Source organism: Podarcis liolepis (genome assembly GCF_965112155.1).
Source record: "Podarcis liolepis genome assembly, chromosome: 5".
NCBI classification, from domain to species: domain Eukaryota; kingdom Metazoa; phylum Chordata; class Lepidosauria; order Squamata; family Lacertidae; genus Podarcis; species Podarcis liolepis.
This window is the reverse complement of record NC_139556.1, coordinates 79,302,863-79,321,898: the sequence shown is the minus strand read 5'-3', so window position 1 is coordinate 79,321,898 and position 19,036 is coordinate 79,302,863. Positions and strand designations below refer to the sequence as shown.

Below are 19,036 nucleotides of genomic sequence, written 5' to 3'. Positions count from 1 at the left end.
CATCATTGGCCACACTGGCTGGGTATGATGGGAGCTGTAGTCTGAAACATGTTCAGGGTATCACAATTGAGTGCTACAATTGGCTGTCGCTGGCCTATTGCTACTTCTGCATCCCCAGTCCTAAATAAGCGATGTGGGTGTGTCCTTTGATTCAGACCTTAAAAACAAGAACGAACCAATTTCCTAACCCATTCTCCTTGTGTATGTTTAGATATCTACGCCGTCTGGTACGAGGACCTCAGCTGCTTAGACATTTTGTGCGACACGGAGGTATTCGTTACTTGTGGTCTCTGCAGATTTTGGTCAAAGCATCCTCCCAACTCAGTGTCCCCACCTCCATCCCTTTCCCTTTCAGCCAAATCAAGGCTGATGCCATTCATCTTTGGGAACATTCTGGGCAACGGGGTTCTAGATTTGAAATTGAATTAATCTCTTGTATTGTACATTGTATTGTTTTCTTTTTCTTTTAAGTTTCAAGAAGACTTCTTAAAGCTGTTTCAGGAATCTCTACGCACCCTGTCCAGCGTTGGTCCACCAACTATACTAGCCTATAGGCCAGAATCATCAAGAGAAGACATTCATTTTGAGGTGGTGTCTCTATCCATTCTGTGGTTTGTGCATGTAGGATAAGCAGGGAGATGTGTGTGTAAAATAACACACAGGGAAATGTGTGGTGCATTGCACACTTTTGTGCAAACCTACAGTGTAGTGCTTTTGAAGTGTCACCACTTAAGAATGCATGTGTTTGTGTGACTGAATGTCCCATTTCCTCTAAACACACACACTTTTCTCTCTGATGTACTAACTTTCTGTATGCATATTTCAACACCTGACCCCAAACCCCTGCCACCAGCACCTGCATCTCAGAAGGGGCTATACCACATATTTTTAAATAATAATAATAATTTATTATTTATACCCCGCCCATCTGGCTGGGCTTCCCCAGCCACTCTGGGCGGCTTCTAAAAAAATATTAAAATACTGTAATACATCATTAAAACATTAAAAGCTTCCCTAAACAGGGCTACCTTCAGATGTCTTCTAAAAGTCTGGTAGTTGTTGTTCTCTTTGACATCTGGTGGGAGGGCGTTCCACAGGGAGGGCGCCACTACTGAGAAGGCCCTCTGCCTGGTTCCCTGTAACTTGGCTTCTCGCAGTGAGGGAACCGCCAGAAGGCCCTCGGAGCTGGAGCTCAGTGTCCGGGTAGAACTGATTTGCTTAGGTAAGTAGCCTAAGAAGAACGCCGCATAAAGACAAAATAAAACGGTAAGGAGCATTCAGAAGTGGAAGAGTTGAAACTATTTGGTGTCTAGAGGCAGGTGTACTCCAGAAACATATGCAGGGAAGCCTCATCCTGTGTCTATATTGCGTTTGTCACGCTTTCCAGGAAACAGATGGCTCTAAGATCCTTAAAGAAATTGGATCATTTACAGTTGCCTGTAATCCCTTGAGAAAGGGAAAGGGAAACAAGACTCTCCAAGCCATCCTTGATGTTAATCAAGATTAACAAGTCTGGATTTGGGAGAGGAGACCAGGAAAGTAACAACATGTGATATAGTTCAGTGGTCTTGGTGTGTTACTGTTTGACACCACCTGTTCCAGTAAAAAATGAGAGCTGCAGGCAAGTTGGAGAGGTGCGTGGGTCTTTTTTTAGAAATGTGCAGAGACTTGAGGAAGCAAGCTCTGTTGAAGTGATAGCGGAAATTAGATTATTGGATTGGGAAAAGGCACCCGTTCTTTAAACCTTATGTTACTTTCCCTCTCTCCATTCAACATTTTGCTAGCCAAATTTTACATTAGTCATTTTTAAATTTATTTTTAAAAGAGCATCAACATGAATTGCCTGAACACTGTAGTAAATTCTGATGAAAATCCATTGCAGAAACATCGCTGTTTCCACTTTACAGGATATGGGATTGGTAGGGAGAATAATAGTCAGTATTATTGCAGAAGCCAAAAACTACCAGGGTTGAATGACCTCCTTGCATGACCTCTTCTAAGGTGATCGATTGAGAATTCATTTAAGAAAAGCAATATTCTGAAATCCAAGGGTTTGAGATTTTCCCCAGGAGTGGGGAAATTATAATCATTTAGTGTTTTCATTACTTTGTTTTCATTACTTTGTTGGAGAGATGAATTAGTCATAATTATCATCTATAAGAAAGAAGCAGCTATGTTATTCCTATATGCAGAAGTGACTGGTTCTGGCATTTTGTTTGCATAAAGTTTGTTCCACGGGTTCTTATTAAAAGGGCACAGTTGCTGGTATGTACCAAATTTTGAAGTGATACTGATGGAACTTGCCAAGTTCCAGCTCTGCTTAATTTAGGCACACAAAGTTCTGCCTGACTTCAGTCAGGAGATGAATCTCACAACCTTGATATTGTCTACCGGAATCTCAACTCTCTTTTTGCATTTTGCAGAGTGAGATGTTGCATGTTATGGGCATTTAGGAGGCATTTCCTGTGAAAGTTAAATACTTATAAATCTCACTGATTTCCATGAGAGTGAGCTAAGCACAGATTTCAACTCTCCCTTCAAAGTAATGGGACTTTTAGGAGTTATTAATGGTCATGCCGAGCTGCTCACTAAAATAATATCTGCCAGCTAAATGCAAAAAATGTAGCCTCTGGGTTGTAGCCAAAATATGTATTTGCAATATTTTATTTAAATGCCTTAAAAGGAAGCGTTGTGGGAATAACAGGAAGGGGCATTCTTTTAAAGCCATCAGAGTTTGTCAGCTGTAGCCTGAGAATTTGCATGTTCAGTGTTCATCCTGTTTCTGCATTTGAACTTGAGGGTGGCTGTGGTCAAAATGACTTGCTCTCCACTGTCAAAAAAATATATATGAATATACTGCAGGGCCAAGGGAAGATATTCCCACCTGCTCTGCAGTCTTTTCACAGCACCTGAATGAGACTTGCAGACAGCAGCCTGAGAACCTCTGCATTATGGGGATAGAGATCTGAGAAAAAGCTGGGAAGTAGGGATTATTTGCTTAGTATGATAACTAGGTCATATCCTTCTTCGACAAACTGGCACCCTCCAGATTTTCTGGACTACAACGCCCATCAACCCTATCATTTTAGATAAACTTTTTCATAATGCTTTTTTCCACTTCAGAAACTTTTCACGATTCTGGGGACAAGCAACCAAAACAGGAGAGGACTGCACCCCAGTTTCCACCCTTGTCTAGCCCTACAGCCTTTCCTTCGAATGAGCAGCCCTGTTCCTTTGTTCAGTAGATGCAGCCCTCAGTGCTGGTCACTGCGTGTTATGAGCAAATGCAATGCAGTAATTTTAATTTTCGATTTGGATGCGTGGCCTCTATTTTATTAGGGATGGCATTCCCGACAACTTTAACATTGCCCCCTGCTGCTCATTCGCTGTAGCGCTGCATTGAATTATTTCTGCTGCTGTTTATTCTTTCCCTGGAGCTTTGGAAAGCCAAGGAGCTGCTTGTTTTCTTATGCCGTTTACAGTAGGAGGCTTAAAATAAGCCTGTTCAGATTGCTTGCTGTGGCCTTTTAGCATGCCTTTGGGGAGAATTTATGCCCAGGTAATATAAAAAAAAACCTTGCAGTCCTTAACACAGGAGCCTCCCCTCCCCTCCATTTTCCTCATCTACTTAGTTTTGGATGAAAGTGAATGGTCAGGTGACTTGCAGGGCTTCAGTTTCACTTATTTACACTCTGAGAGGCTAAAAAAATACTTAATTCTGACTGAGAGCAGAGTCTTGCACGTTGTTGTTGCTGTTATTCCATTTTCAGTACATGCTTGCACCTTTAAAACACCTTTGAAGCTCATCCTTTCCCTCAAAAAATTCTAGGCACTGTAGTTACTGGGACTTGGAACTCTGGAATAAGCTACACGTATTTATTTTGCTTTAACTTTTGTGTTAAGAAGATACAGGGGCAGGATTTGTGTTTTACCAGATGCACTGCGATTTGTGCACCTGAGGCTTGACTATGACAAAATCATAGGTTTGTAATGACCAGCACCAGCATACCTCACTCGCCTCAAAGTTGGCAAAATGGCTAAAAACAGTTGCAAAAGAATCTGTTGCAAATGTAAACATAGCATGCCGTAAGCTGGATCTAGAGCGGGTGTACCAACTCCTAGGAGTGGGGTGAATTCAGCCCCCTCAAAATATGCTGGCACAGGGCTGGGCTCTGCGCTTGGCCTGCTCCCGATGATGCAATGTTGCACGTGCATTGCGTGCATGATGTCACACGTGTGCAACACATGCTGGGCCCATGACATCACATGTGAACGCTGTGCACCAGGAACACCCCCCCCCCCCAATATTGGGTGCAAGATGGCACCTCTGATCCAGAGTTACTCTCAGCAGAGTTCTGCTTGCTCTGGAGGAAGAAGATAGGATTGTTGATTGTCCCCCCCCCCCCCCGCTTGCCCCTCATGCTGCTTGGGGTGGGGACATAACCTTCAACCCTTTGGAGCATCTTGCCAGGTAACACAGGGGGCTGCACAGGGAAAGAGAAATTGGCTAAAACAGCTCCCCCATCCCTTCTCCAGTGGGGAAGTTTTTAATGTTTGATGTTTTATAGTGTTTTTAATATTCTGTTGGGAGCTGCCCAGAGTAGCTGGGGAAACCCAGCCAAATGGGTGGGGTATAAATAATATATTATTATTAGAAGAATAAGAAGAAGAGTTTGGATTTGATATCCCGCCTTTCACTCCCTTTAAGGAGTCTCAAAGCGGCTAACATTCTCCTTTCCCTTCCTCCCCCACAACAAAAACTCTGTGAGGTGAGTGGGGCTGAGAGACTTCAGAGAAGTGTGACTGGCCCAAGGTCACCCAGCAGCTGCATGTGGAGGAGCGGAGACGCGAACCGGTTCCCCAGATTATGAGACTACCGCTCTTAACCACTACACCACACTGGCTCTCAATTATTATTATTATTATTATTATTATTAATTACCTCCACAGGATCTCGGTGCCTTACATGAATGGAAAGAGCCCTTTTGTCCATGGAATGACCATGGATCAGATGCAGTAAAACAGACAACAGGAATGAAATAGCTGCAAAATAAGATTACAAGAATGGGAGCATTTCTCCATTAAGCAAATCTAAAATGGTGACATTTGGGGTGACATCCTTCCCCCCCCCCCAAAAAAAAACACACACACCGGAAAAGGCTTGGAGACATTTCAGCCGCCTTTACCATGGGCTAGAGCACTTTTCAGCTTTCTTTATTAACATAGGCTAGATCCCTTTTCAGCCTAGCTACTTTTCAGTCCTAAAAAAGATTTAAAAATTACAAGCCTAATATTGAACTTTCCCTCAAGGTGATTGTCATCACTAATGTCTTCAAAATGTTCTGTTTCCTCTCTGCAGTTGGAAAAACACTATGGAGAAATCTGTGAGTTCTGCGGCAGCCCACTGAGAAATTATCCGTCATTTGAAAGTCTAGAACAAATAGCAGAATATGGAAACGTAAGTAATGGAGAAATCATCCTAATGGCATCGCTACAAAGTCAAGGGCGATGTGGCCGTGAGATAACTGTAGGATCTTGCCTTCCAGCTTTTCTGTTGCCAGCAATGCAGAGATCTTCACGAGTTCATTGTCAATGAGAAAAAGCGCTATGCGAAGGAAGGAGTTCAGCTGATTGATATCACCACTAAGCAGGTCGAAGGAACTGCGGAAGAGAGGAAAAAAGCCAGAGAAAGAGCTCGCCAAAGGTATTGTCAGCCGGTTGGTGTACATGCTATTTTCAGGAACAATTTTGGTATCATTTGGGGCAAGGCAGCATTTCTGAAGTGTTTTGCAAGAAAGAGCAGGGTAATTATTGCAGTGGTACCTTAGTTCTCGAATAGCTTGGCTCCCAAACAAATCGGCTCCTGAACACTGCAAACCCGGAAGTAAGTGTTCCGGTTTGCGGACGTTTTTCAGAAGCCGAATGTCCGACATGGCTCCCGCGGCTTCCGATTGAGTGCAGGAAGCAGCCAATCAGAAGCTGCACCTTGGTTTTCGAACGGTTTCAGGAGTCGAACGGACTCCCAGAATGGATTAAGTTCAAGAACAAAGGTACCACTGTATATTGAGTTTTGAGCTTTCCTGCTGTTTCAGGAGGTCTGGCCCTGATTCATAGGCTTTAGCCAATTGTTATGCACAAACATGTGCAGCCAAACTTTCTGTTATAGAAAAATACATCGCTGAGCAAGACCAGGGTGTTCTTCAGCAGAGGAGCATCTTTTCTGTTTCAGTGGCTAAAAGATCAGCTAGTCACCTTGCCAGCCCTCCGAGAGCATCTGGAATTCAACGTTTAAGAAATTCGGGGTTCATGCCACATACGTTTTGATTTTGCAGGTTGAAGGAGAAACAAATGGCCCAACAGGCTGTCTACCTCCCAAGAGAGAAAGCAGAGAGAGAAAAGGATGTATCTCCAACTCATGTCTTTGACTGTGAGTTCTAATTTTTCTGCAAGTTATTATGGACAGTACTCATTAGTGGGTGAAACCGTGAGAATGGCTCTTATATAGCAGAGATTGAAAACTGGCACATATTCACTCTTACACTAGAATCTTGCCCTGTCCCCAGCCAGATGATGGCACTTGTAGTTCAACAACATCTGGAGGGTCAGAGTTACCCATCCCTGGATTAAATGGTCTCTTGGATCAGATCTAGCATGTTCCTAATAATAATAATAATAATAATAATAATAGTAATAATAATAATAATAATTTATTTATACCACGCCCATCTGGCTGGGTTTCCCCAGCCACTCTGGGAAGCTTCCAACAAAACACTAAAATACAATAACCTATTAAACATTAAAAACTTCCCTGAACAGGGCTGCCTTCAGATGTCTTCTGAAAGTTGGGTAGTTATTTTTCTCTTTCACACCTGGTGGGAGGGCGTTCCACAGGGCGGGTGCCACTACCAAGAAGGCCCTCTGCCTGGTTCCCTGTAACTTGGCTTCTCGCAATGAGGGAACCGCCAGAAGGCCCCCGGCGCTGGATCTCAGTGTCCAGGCAGAACAATGGAGGTGGAGACGCTCCTTCAGGTATACTGGACTGAGGCAGTTTAGGGCTTTAAAGGTCAGCACCAACACTATGAATTGTGCTTGGAAATGTACTGGGAGCCAGTGTAGGTCTTTCAAGACCAATGTTATATGGTCTCGGCGGCCACTCCCAGTCACCAGTCTAGCTGCCGCATTCTGGATTAGTTGTAGTTTCCGGGTCACCAACACACCTAGATAAGAGATGTGCATTGTATTTTTTTTTAACTCTCTGTTTTATTGTTTCAGGTTAGTAAACAGGTTCATTTAAGACTCTTAATATAAACATATGTTGTAATTTTTACCTTGGCTGCTAATCCAATTTGTGTTGCTGCTGTGTTTTGCTATAATTTCTTTATTCGTTTTTAACTCCATTATAGTGGTTTTTAATTTCATATTCGGAGCCGCGCTAATAATTTGTATTGAAGAGCAAGCTATTAAAAACCCAAATGAAACAAAATAAATCTGAACTAAATTGAAATTGGTTTTTGTTCTACTTAGTTCAAGTTTATTGAATAACCTTTATTGAACAACATTCTGTGCTTCTTCATGTTCCCTAGATACTCGGCAACTCAGCACCATCTCCTACTGCCTGTCCCAATATAGACCTTCTATAACGGGCTGGACAAAGATGCCTCTCCAGGGAATTAAATTCCGAAGTCCCACAAGCCAAGACGCTAGCTACAGCATCTCTAGCTGTGATTTCACTATTGCAGGTGGAAAGGTAAGCACCTGGATTTTCCTGCGCTGGAACCCCATTAATGGACCTGCTTCTTCTTCCAGGATAAAAACATTCATAGGACAGAGCATTCTGCATTTGACTATGGCAACAGCTGCACCACACATTTAAAGCACCATAATACCACTTTTTTTAGGGACGCGGGTGGCGCTAGGGATGCGGGTGGCACTGTGGGTTAAACCACTGAGCCTAGGACTTGCAGATCAGAAGGTCGCGGTTCGAATCCCTGCAACGGGGTGAGCTCCTGTTGCTCGGTCCCTGCTCCTGCCAACCTAGCAGTTCGAAAGCATGTCAAAGTGCAAGTAGATAATTAGTCCAGCGGGAAGGTAAACGGCGTTTCCGTGCACTGCTCTGGTTCACCAGAAGCGGCTTAGTCATGCTGGCCACATGACCTGGAAGCTGTCCACTAGCTCCTGCGGCCAATAAAGCAAGATGAGCTCCGCAACCCCAGAGTCGGTCCTGACTGGACCTAATGGTCAGGGGTCCCCTTTACCTTTACCTTTAATACCACTTTAACAGTCATGGCTCCCCACCCCCACATCCTGGAGACTGTCATTTGTTAAAGATGATGAGAGTTCTTAGAAGACCCCTGTTTCCCTCCCAGAGTGACAATTCCCAAAGTGATTTAACCACCAGTCCCTCTTCCTATGGAATTCTGGGATTTGTAGTTCTATCAGGGATGCTGGAGCAGCAGACTTTATGCACTGGCAGAGGGCTGGGTTTGAAGCCACTTTCCAACTCTAGGGTTCCACCTTTTGTATGGGCAGTGATTGGTTTTGGAATGGACTTTAGCTGCTGGCAGAATGCAGGCTTGAATGATTGCCTATGTAACATCCAACATTGGTTGCCGCGGAGGACAGGCCTGCGACCGCTTGACTGAGATCTTGCACTCTGGTGCCCCCATTCCCAGAACTGTCAACTATTAACCGTCACTTGGCTACAGGATCACAGAGCTGGGAGGCAGCAGGTGTGACTAGAAACTCCTCAAATCATAGAAGGAGAAAACTGGGAAGGGACAATTCAGTCGGGCAGCATAGCTTTTTGTTACCTAATCCCACCACCCTTTTTGCATAGCGACCCTTTTCTTCTTCTTGCCTTTTGTATACTAATTCTCCTGAAAACAAAATATTGTTTTAAAGTACGTGTCTTGTTTTCCCTTCATGTGCAGTTGCTGAAAAACCAGTTCTTCCAGCAATACTACAAAAACGGTGTGAAGTTTCTTACCATGTTTCCAGATGGCAGTGCACAAATATTGTATCCTTTTTGTGGTTTTGGTTTTTTTGACTTGTGGCGATATCTGAGGCGCATCTTTGCGGTATTAAGGGTATAATTCAGCCAAAGCTAAGCACATTTTAAGTCCCATCAATTTCATTGGGAAAAGGTTAAGAACTCAACTCAAATTCAACTATGCATGTAACTTTACCTCACCTTTTAACCACCCTGTCATGGTCACAGTCAATATTGTGGTAAAGAGGATGGTTTTTTCCTATTTCTATCTATGCTTATACAAGAGGAGCAGATTCCCATCCTCCTTAGTAATATTGTGAATGTTGGACCAAGGAATTAGTGCTTTACAAAGCTATAAGGAAGTGATCTTTGTTCTTGCAAATATCAGGGCTGCTATACTGTTTTGTTTCCAATCAGTGCATGTCCCATAACTTCCCCCTGAAACCCTGTAACTTTTTATACCACAAAAGTTACGGGGTGTTTTTGTCCTGCTTTACTTGGGCTGTAGTGCAAGAGTAACGCCCCTGCTGATGGCAGTAATGCAATACCATTGGAGAAATATTACAAAACTAATAAAACAGAATATGTGGATGTTCCAGTATAAATCCACCGCTATTACTATATCAGTGACGCGTTGCAGAATGCACCTGCGGAAAATCACCAGTCTGGAGGGGTCCCAAGTGTCAACATGCTGGGACTTGGAAAAGAGCAGCTAGTACAGGTTATTAGTAAGCTATTAACTATGCAATCCTAAAGCCATCAAGGGCAGTGGTTCTTAAAGGGTGTGGTGCGCCCCTGGCACTGGTGTGGCAGGAAGATTCAAGGACAAACAAAGAAACATTTAAATATTTCAGTGCCGTGCAGTATAGGATAGTATCAAAATAATGTTTTTATTTCCAGAATATGGATAGATATTCAAGAGCACTGGTTAGTCTTCTACAGTTCTCCAGAATCTATTTTCAACAAGGATTTTCAACTAATATGAAAGATCAGAAAAAAGAAAGACTTTGTGTTGATGAGATGAGAGTTTGTCTCAGATTAGGCCTAAGAAGCAAGCTCACACTTCTCATTGAGTTTGTATACCTACTTAATGTAAAAGGCTTGCTTATGATTATATTTGGGGAACAACCCATGTTCTTATGTAGCTGCATCCTTTTATACTTTCTGGACGTCCCATGATCATATTATAAAGTTGTGTTCTATGTTATAAATCAGGTGCCACAAAGAGTCGTTTCTATTTGTTATGCAATGTATTTCTTATCAGTTAGAAAAGCAGCGAGCTAATTTTTATTCTGAAAGTGTTGCCCAGAGAAAAAAGTTGGAGAACTCTGCACTAGGAGTAAGCCACACCGAATTCAGTGGAATATAACTTCTCAGTAGGTGTGTATAGTGTTGCACTGCAAAGGCTTTAAAGGCTATTAATGGCTCATAACTGAGTCTGGGGGGAAATGGGTGACCATGCTACTAGATAAAGGTGAAGATGGAACTAGATAAAAAGTAGCATGTTCCAACTCCAAGCCTGGCAGCCAAATTTTGGACCAGTTGAAGGATTTTCCTAGGAGCTACTATTTCACTTTATCTGTTGAAGGTGGTGGGTTTTTGCTGCAATCTTAGCCACTCTGTTTTGCTATCACACAACCCTGGAAGGGGTAGTAACAGTGTTTGTTTGGGTTTGTTTGCTTGTTTTTATTGAATATTTTATTGGGTTACAGAAGTACACATAGTGTTTCTAGTGTTTGTTGTGATATGGGTACAAAAGCATAGCAGAAAGTAGGACTGAATCGTTCAGAAGTGGTATCCAAGAACACACACGCACACAAAGAACTAATCAGTTGAAGCCATGCACACACCTTGTTAACGCAACAACGTTCCTAAGCATGTTAATGGGCCCATTGGAACCTTATCTACATACAGCTATCCCTCTGGAAATCTGGCGATTATCATTGTACGAAGGAATGAGGGCACAGGCTACGTTGCCATAGTACAAGACGACAAGCCTGAGAATGCAGAAATCCAAGCAGTGTTTGATTCCTGTGGCAATGGGACATGCTATCATTCAAATGGCAATGTGTGGTACGTTCAGTTCAATCAGTTTGGTCTTGTTGTTTTACGTTTAGGTTGTAAAATGTATACCAGTGTTTTGTACTTGTAATTTGAAGGGTGGTCAGGACCTCGTTTTCTAATTCAAAAACATGCAGTGTCCTTTGTTAACCAAATGGCAGATAAAGAATACTGGAGGTTACTGGTGAACGTAAAAATTCCAACTGAACTTTTAAAATGGATTTCCCACCGAGAAAACCACAAGAATTTGAGAGCCATTTCGAAAGGTTCACGTTTGTTCCCAGAATAATCACGTGTTTCAGCCCTGCTGTGCGAAAGGGAAGTTATAAGACAGAATGGCGTTTTAGCTGCTGTGCCGTGGCTACCTTCCAGCAGAGGCAGGCTGGCAGAATTAGCAGCAAGAGGAAGAGGTTAGCGTCTGAGCAAGGGATCATGGCTGAATGCCAGTCAGGGACAGAGAAGTAAGCTGGCTGCAAGAACAGCCTGACAGGAAGATGTTCAGCACATGAGATTTGTCCCATCGCAACAACACTGCGCTAGGAGAAACGGCATCCTCTGAACTTGCTGAGTATTAAAAACCCCAGAAGCCAAATTTGTGGTTCTGCCTCCTGATGAAAGAGGTGCTAGGTGAGAAATTGTATGGGTTTTAATCAATCGGTCAGCTCATTAAATACTTTTAAATTTTCCAGTAAGTAAAATCAACCAGTGACAGTGTGGTGTAGTGGTTAAGAGCGGTATACTTGCAATCTGGTGAACCGGGTTCGCTTCCCTGCTCCTCCACATGCAGCTGCTGGGTGACCTTGGGCTAGTCACACTTCTCTGAAGTCTCTCAGCCCCACTCACCTCACAGAGTGTTTGTTGTGGGGGAGGAAGGGAAAGGAGAATGTTAGCCACTTTGAGACTCCTTCGGGTAGTGATAAAGCGGGATATCAAATCCAAACTCTTCTTCTTCTTCAACCTTTTTTTAAAAAAGAAGACATGTTCCTTGTTTTCGCATTGACGAATGCCTATGCCACAGCAACTCTGTTAGCAGGCAGGCTGATCTTTGATGAGGCAAGTGACCCTGGTGTGGAGACAAGCCAGTATTCAGTTTTTGTTGATCCGAACTTGGAGCTTGCCCTGGTACCTTCGTCATTTCCCCCCTATTTGATTTGGCAGTACAGTGGTACCTCAGGTTACAGACGCTTCAGGTTACAGACTCCGCTAACCCAGAAATAGTACCTCAGGTTAAGAACTTTGCTTCAGGATGAGAACAGAAATCGCGCAGCGGCAGCGGGAGGCCTCATTAGCTAAAGTGGTACCTCAGGTTAAGAACAGTTTCAGGTTAAGAACAGACCTCCAGAACGAATTAAGTTCTTAACCCGAGGTACCACTGTATCTGGATGTGAAGATATTTTCAGACAAGGGCTTGGTCTGTACAGCCAGGTTTCCCCAACTTCCCGTCCTCTCAAGTTGTTATTTTCCACATCTAGGATAAATGTTACGATTCGAGGAGGACATTATTCGGACGAAGCTGGCAACAAAGTGAAAACGTGGATCTGGCCCAACAATTTGCAGAAGTGCGTCTCGAGAGCACCGTTTAAGCCAGTCTTTCTATCCTTGAACCAGAACGTTGGTGTCAGGATAGTTGAGCAAGACAGAGTAGCCATTTCTTTCCTTGCAAGGGGCAAACAGGCAAAAATCAACATAGGAGCAAAAGTAAAGGTACTTTATTTCAGAGTTAATATGGGGGAGAGTGGATGAGTTTACATGTTCTTAACAAGAGAGGGTGGGATTGTTTGGGGGGTAAATATAGAAAACGTTTTCGAAAAAGGGAATGGAGCAGTTTGCTTCGAACTTACAGAGCTACTTGAAAAACGAAGTTAAATCGGCCAAAGACTGACCCATAGTTTATCTGGTTTGTATAAGACAATGCCTGTAGTTCAGCATCACTTGACCAAATAAACCAAAATGTCAGTCATATGGAAGTTGGGGTTCCCCTGATCTAGTGAACAAAAAGAGGGAAACAAATTATAACCTCAAAAAGATTTATGAAAGCATTTACAGAGATGAATTTGTATAACCAAGAATTCAGGCCAAGACTCAAATGATGTGGCTTATAGGGTAAGTTAAGAAAAAAGCAGACTGAGAACAGGCCAAGGAAGAATATTATATAAAACTTTTAAATTAAAAATCTAGTAGGTAGAACACTCTTGAGCCATGAAGTTTAAAAATTGCTTTTGTTATCTGATCCATGCAGATTATCAGGGCGCCCATAACTGTTCTTGAACGTCTCTCAAGCGCACATTGCTTAGCAATATAGTTCCATACATTAAATTTCAGCAAATTTGAAAATGAGAGCAGGAACGGCATGCTTTTTTTTTTCTTTTAACAGGGAGTGCAGGAAATAGCAGTTTTAAGAGAATAAAAGGACATTGGGATGGATCCATCTAAGTTCTATTCAGAGTAGATCCATTGAAATTAATGGACCTAAGTTAGCCATTCCCATTAATTTCAATGGGTCTACTATGAGTAGGAATAATATTGGACATATTAGCAAATGTTAGAGAATCCCTTCTTGAGGTTTCAGCAAATGTGGTGCCCATGTGCATGCAAAGAGGGAGGTTTCTGAAATACTCACCTGACCTGAGTTGGTTTTATGCCTTTTGCTATTTCTGCAGTTTTAATGAGGTTGAATAAAAATAGGGTTGGTGTTTGGTTTTTTGAAAGCAACTTTTTAAAGAAAGGCTTTGGGAAGGGAAAACTGGAGGTGGCTCATCCACTTAATCCCATGTTCTCAAGAGGGTAGAAATTAGTGCTCTTTGAACTCCTCATTCCTTTTCCAATTTTTTTTGGCTTGTTTTTTTTTTTTTTTTTTACATTATTTCCCCTCCCACTGGGAAGCATGAGAGGGAAATTAAAGTGAACCAACAATGCCAACTTCAGGGCTGGCATAGTTAACCCCTGGTCTGAGGGCATGCCAGGGAATGGGGAAGTTCTCCAAACCACCTTCTTTTTAGCCTTGCCAACATCAAGGGACGCGGGTGGCACTGTGGGTTAAACCACAGAGCCTAGGACTTACCAATCAGAAGGTTGGCGGTTTGAATCCCCACGATGGGGTGAGCTCCCGTTGCTCAGTCCCTGTTCCTGCCAACCTAGCAGTTCGAAAGCACGTCAAAGTGCAAGTAGATAAATAGGTACCGCTCCAGCGGGAAGGTAAGCGGCGTTTCCGTGTGCTGCTCTGGCCACATGACCCGGAAGCTGTATGCCAGCTCCCTCGGCCGATAAAGCGAGATGAGCGCCGCAACCCCAGAGTCGGTCATGACTGGACCTACTTTTCAGGGGTCCCTTTACCTTTAACATCAACAAGGTCTGACCATCAGTAAATTCCAGGTAAGAAGAGGGAATCTGGTCCTTGCCTCTCTTCAGACTCAGAGAGAAATAAGACTGCAACGTTGGTCAGTCTCACAGTAATACTGATTTAATTTCCCTTGATTTAAAACAATACTCAGTTAGGTTTCCTTCCCTGTGTGACCTTTCTGACTTTCTGCAAGCGAGAACTGCCATGTGACTTGGGAACTACATTAACTCCTTGCTTTTTTGCTTCCTTAAAAGCCGCTCGCTGAGCATCACCCGTGGCCAAAGTTTGTGTCTGAAGATGACCTCTTCCTGTTTGCCTGCCGGATAAAGATTCTCCGCATCTTTGCTAAACTGCAAGGGTGTTTAGATTTTCCTAACAACGACTGGTGGGCTAAGCTCCAGCTGCCTTCGTTTCTTTTCACTAAGGCTTTGAAGTTAATGAACCTTTGTAAGGAATGTGAAATAAGTTCTGCTCTGGACACCTTAATCATGGAAACATTAAATTCACCAGCCTGATCATGATTATGTTATATGAAGACACTTGTTTCGTTGTTCAAAGGAGTATTTACCATTATGTTCAATTCTAGAGGTATCAGAAATCAGATCTCAGGATTCATTTAATAACAGTTCCATTTATGCTGGTCACATAACACGCAGTACCTTCTTATGTTATACAGCAAAAAAAGGGGACACTGAGCCTACTTTAGGCAGAAAGTTAAATTAGATTGGCATTTTAGTACCACCCAACTATGATTTTGGTGCTGTTATGGTGCTGTTATAGAGTCCAGACTCTAATTGAGGAATTGAGCTTAGACAGGTGGACTCATCCATTGTCTCCCGAGACAGACAGATGCAACTGTAATGGTCCTGGCAGCATGGCTTGGATCTTTGTGAGGTTTACAACTCACAAAGGAGCCAAAACTTCCTCACATCTGATCTGCAGCATGAGTCGATTCCTATCATATATGACTTTGTACTGTGGCCTTTCACAAGCAATTGAAGGGTGTAGCAATACTAGAAACCAATTGCTTATGTGCCATGCCTGTCAAGTTTCCCTGAATAGCCCTGCACGGCCACTAATTTCTGTTCTCCGTCTTGTTAGAAAACAGGCGGCAACTCAGTGGAAGCAACAGCTATATGGGACGTCCTCCCAAGAACAGGGCGGGGGGCGGCGGCGGTTAAGTTTAACAATTTAATAAATAACAATGTAATACAGCAATAAGGGTGGGAGAAGAACATAAAGGCTGGAGATAGATTTGGGTTTTTATTTAAGTTTGTTTATCGATGCTTGGATTAAATTAACTGCATAGAAAGAAATAGGTACTTAAACTAGACCCAACACATTTTCCCTTCTAGCCCATTTATCTCGCCACATGTGGAACCAGATAACCAGGCAAAAAGGAACATATATCTTACAAAGGGAAGGTAGACTGCATAACACAACGTACAAAATTCTGCGTTAGGGTAAAATTATTTGCACATTTATTCCCAAAAGGCACTTATTAAAAAGAACACTAAGAGGGGAAATATATGCAGCACTGTTTTCTTAGCTCACTGTTGATCTCTGTGTCACCAAATTATGGTTAACTGCCCAGTAGTGGAATAGATAGAATAGGAAGCCCAAACCTTAGTTCAGAAAACTTGGTTGCGCATTTGGACTTTTTCTGCATTACCTTTTTTTACTGATGATCAGCGCACAATAAGCTTTCCACCTGCTTTATGGTGGGTTTCCTCTCTTCCGCCTTGCATCAAGAAATGGTGAGTACTCCTCTGAAACTGTTGAAGGGAGGAGATTTAGGCGGTTGATCCCCAGATGAATTTCCTCCGCAGGGTAAGTCACTTTGGTTTATGATGTTGAAATGGGTCACTGCCAACCTGTTAGACCTGTGGGGCTTTATTTGTCCCTTTCCCTTACACTTCAACATTTTGACCAACTGGGTTCTTATATCCTTGCTGTATAGCGAATAGATAAAAGGATTTATCAAAGAATTGGCTTCTCCTAAAATGTATAACAAATCCTTCAGCTGTGAGCTCAGGATGCAGGAGGTACAAGTAGCTTTCACAATGGCAGCTACATAATAAGGGCTCCAGAAGAGGACAAAACAGATAATCACAATGAGGACTGTCCTCAGAGCTTTGAAATGGCGGAGAGGAGCAGTAGGGGTATCTGGGTGCAAGCAGACACGCTGGATCTGCTTCTGATGAAGATAAGCAATCCTCCCCACTGAGATATGTAAACAGACCAAGGTCAGCAAGGCAGGGATATAGATGCCAAAGCAGATTATGTACAGGTAGTCACTCTTGGCTGCTGCCAGGACCCCACAGCTACCCGAGAGTTCACTCTGTTGAAGTTGTGAGAAAATAAGTGGCATGTGTCCCACCAAGAAGGAAACCGTCCACAGGACAACAAGAGAGAAGACTATAGGTTTCTTGCTCATCAGTGTAGGGTAATGAAGAGGCAGCTTCACTGCCAAGTACCTGTCCAGAGAAACCAAAAGCAAGGTGAGAATGGACCCAATGCAAGGAGTGATGCTCATGCAGATCCGCAAGAGACAAATATACAGATTTCGGTCAAATAGTGCATCTGTCGCATCATCCAAAGCTTCCCCAATGCACATCACACCAACCAGCAGATCAGCAGATGCCAAGTTAAGGATGAAGACATAGTTTCTGCTTGGTTTCTTCTTTCTCAGCTGACAGATGACTATGATCACCAAGAGGTTGGATGATGGGATGAAGACGCTTAAGAAGGCATGTAGCACTGTACACAAGGTATCCGGCATCTTCCTTGGGAAGCAGCAGTGGGAACTACTGGGTTTAACATATGTGTTGCATACGCAACTTACAATCAATCCAGAGGCGACATCAGGCTAGGAGGAAACATACTACCGTTGAGAAACTGGTAGAAGTAACAGCAGCAAGAAGTGATGATCCAGTGTCTAGACTCCATTGGCTCGGCTCTTCTGGTCAGATGGTTCTTTTCAAACCGCTGGGAAATGTTTGCCATTGAGAGAGATTGCCAGCATCACTGTAGCTTCCGAGTTCTTTTCCCTGTGTGAATATAGGTTTTTCTTTTTCACCTGGCAGAGGTGTGTCTGAAGATGCATGAAGGCTTCGGGCACAGTGAACTCGTTGGCTTGAGGAGGAGGAGGAAAACACCTGGGGCGGGCAGTGCAGCCTTGTTCAATCAGTTCCTGAAACTGTCTTTGACGCAGAAAGATAAGGAAGGCGTTTGACAAACAGAGTGGAGAAACATTGTGAGCTCCCCCACCACCACCATTAGGCAGCTAAAAGGAGCTCGTGCAGTTTAAAAAGCATGCTCTGTATACATGCAGGAAAATATTCCTGCGTGTTTATGCTATTAATGTCAAGGGAGTCAAATTATTTGATCTCGGGTAGAAAACGTACTTCAGTTACTACGGCCAGAAAAAGGTCATTGTTTCCAGTTTAGTGGATATTGGATGTAAATACAAGGCTAGGATGTGAACTGGTAAAAGCTCACCAGAATCCACGCTTTCCAATACTGGTTGGCTTTGTTAATCCAAAAGTAAAATGGGGGCTTAGTACTTCCTACATTTTATTTAGGAATGCAGTCTTGGTGTATTTCCTTACTTGGATTATTAAGTCCCATTGAACTCAAATCTCTAATAAGACAAGAATAGGATCACACTGTTAATTTGACTAAACACTTTTTAAAAATCAATTATTCCGCATCCTCTAGCTGTCTTTCAGAGCAGGGAAGGCTTGGAGGTATATCACCTGCACTGCCTGCAACAAGTTCTAAATTCAATCCCTGGCAACTCCATGTAAGGCTAAGATAGCCCTCTCCTTGAAAACTGTTGCCAGTCAGTGTAGAAAAAATGCTGAACTAGCTAGATTAATACAGTGGTACCTCAGGTTAAGTACTTAATTCGTTCCGGAGGTCCGTACTTAACCTGAAACTGTTCTTAACCTGAAGCATCACTTTAGCTAATGGGGCCTCCTGTTGCTGCTGTGCCGCCGGAGCACAATTTCTGTTCTCATCCTGAAGCAAAGTTCTTAACCTGAAGCAGTTTCTGGGTTAGCGGAGTCTGTAACCTGAAGCGTATGTAACCTGAGGTACCACTGTATTCTGACTCTGTGTAAGGGAGCTTCCTAACACTTGCATGTTTTAGGTTGCCAAGAAATCTTGCATTTTCCTTCTAAGTTCAAGGGTATGCGTTTGAGAGTTGTGATTTAGGACAGGGGTAAAAAACAATGTGGTGTCTTCGAGGCATTTTGGTCTGTAACTCCCGTCAGCCCCAGACAGCATGGTCAAGGTTGACTGACAGTTCAACAGCATCTGTTCTACACAGAACATTCGCAGGTTCCCACCCTCCAGAAATCAATGTTTTGCAATGACATTGCAATATAAAAGTGACAGTAGAGGACGAAGAGTAAGAGGAGGGGTGGTACAAGAAGGGGCAGAACAAATTAGTAAATCTCCATCATCCCCCCAAAGCCAAACCCAGCTTCCTGGCAGTTATAGAAACTAAATCTGTTGCTTATATTTCTGAGAGTAACCAGAGCAGGGCCCCAAATAGAGAGGGACAAGAACAGATAAATTATGGAAAATTGGGTGCTGGAAAGAATAAGCAGTCCATAAATAGTTGCAACAAATAGAACTGT

The 19,036-nt window shown here is 43.1% G+C and overlaps 2 protein-coding genes across 2 annotated transcripts in view; one reads left to right on the top strand and one right to left on the bottom strand.

Annotated features, from left to right (window-relative positions):
* The window catches only part of ERICH6 (glutamate rich 6), a 28,844-nt gene extending 13,933 nt beyond the window's left edge, over positions 1-14,911 (top strand). Inside the window, exons 9-18 of the mRNA XM_083504170.1 lie at positions 212-270; positions 472-588; positions 5,360-5,458; positions 5,547-5,704; positions 6,333-6,427; positions 7,584-7,747; positions 8,931-9,016; positions 10,904-11,062; positions 12,523-12,754; positions 14,645-14,911. Of these exons, the coding sequence (XP_083360296.1) occupies positions 212-270; positions 472-588; positions 5,360-5,458; positions 5,547-5,704; positions 6,333-6,427; positions 7,584-7,747; positions 8,931-9,016; positions 10,904-11,062; positions 12,523-12,754; positions 14,645-14,905 (1,430 nt within the window). The 3' untranslated portion in view covers positions 14,906-14,911. The remainder of the gene's footprint in view (positions 1-211; positions 271-471; positions 589-5,359; positions 5,459-5,546; positions 5,705-6,332; positions 6,428-7,583; positions 7,748-8,930; positions 9,017-10,903; positions 11,063-12,522; positions 12,755-14,644) is intronic.
* A 13-nt stretch (positions 14,912-14,924) lies between these two features.
* On the bottom strand, positions 14,925-18,362 carry LOC310707376 (glucose-dependent insulinotropic receptor-like). The gene has a single exon (XM_083504517.1). It carries the CDS (start codon positions 17,170-17,172, stop codon positions 16,138-16,140), a length of 1,035 nt encoding a protein of 344 aa, XP_083360643.1. The 5' UTR covers positions 17,173-18,362; the 3' UTR covers positions 14,925-16,137.
* Between the last annotated feature and the right edge of the window lie 674 nt (positions 18,363-19,036).

What these genes read in the sequence shown, in the direction of transcription:
- LOC310707376 (XM_083504517.1), bottom strand. Translation starts at nt 17,172, where the DNA reads ATGCCGGATACCTTGTGTACAGTGCTACATGCCTTCTTAAGCGTCTTC.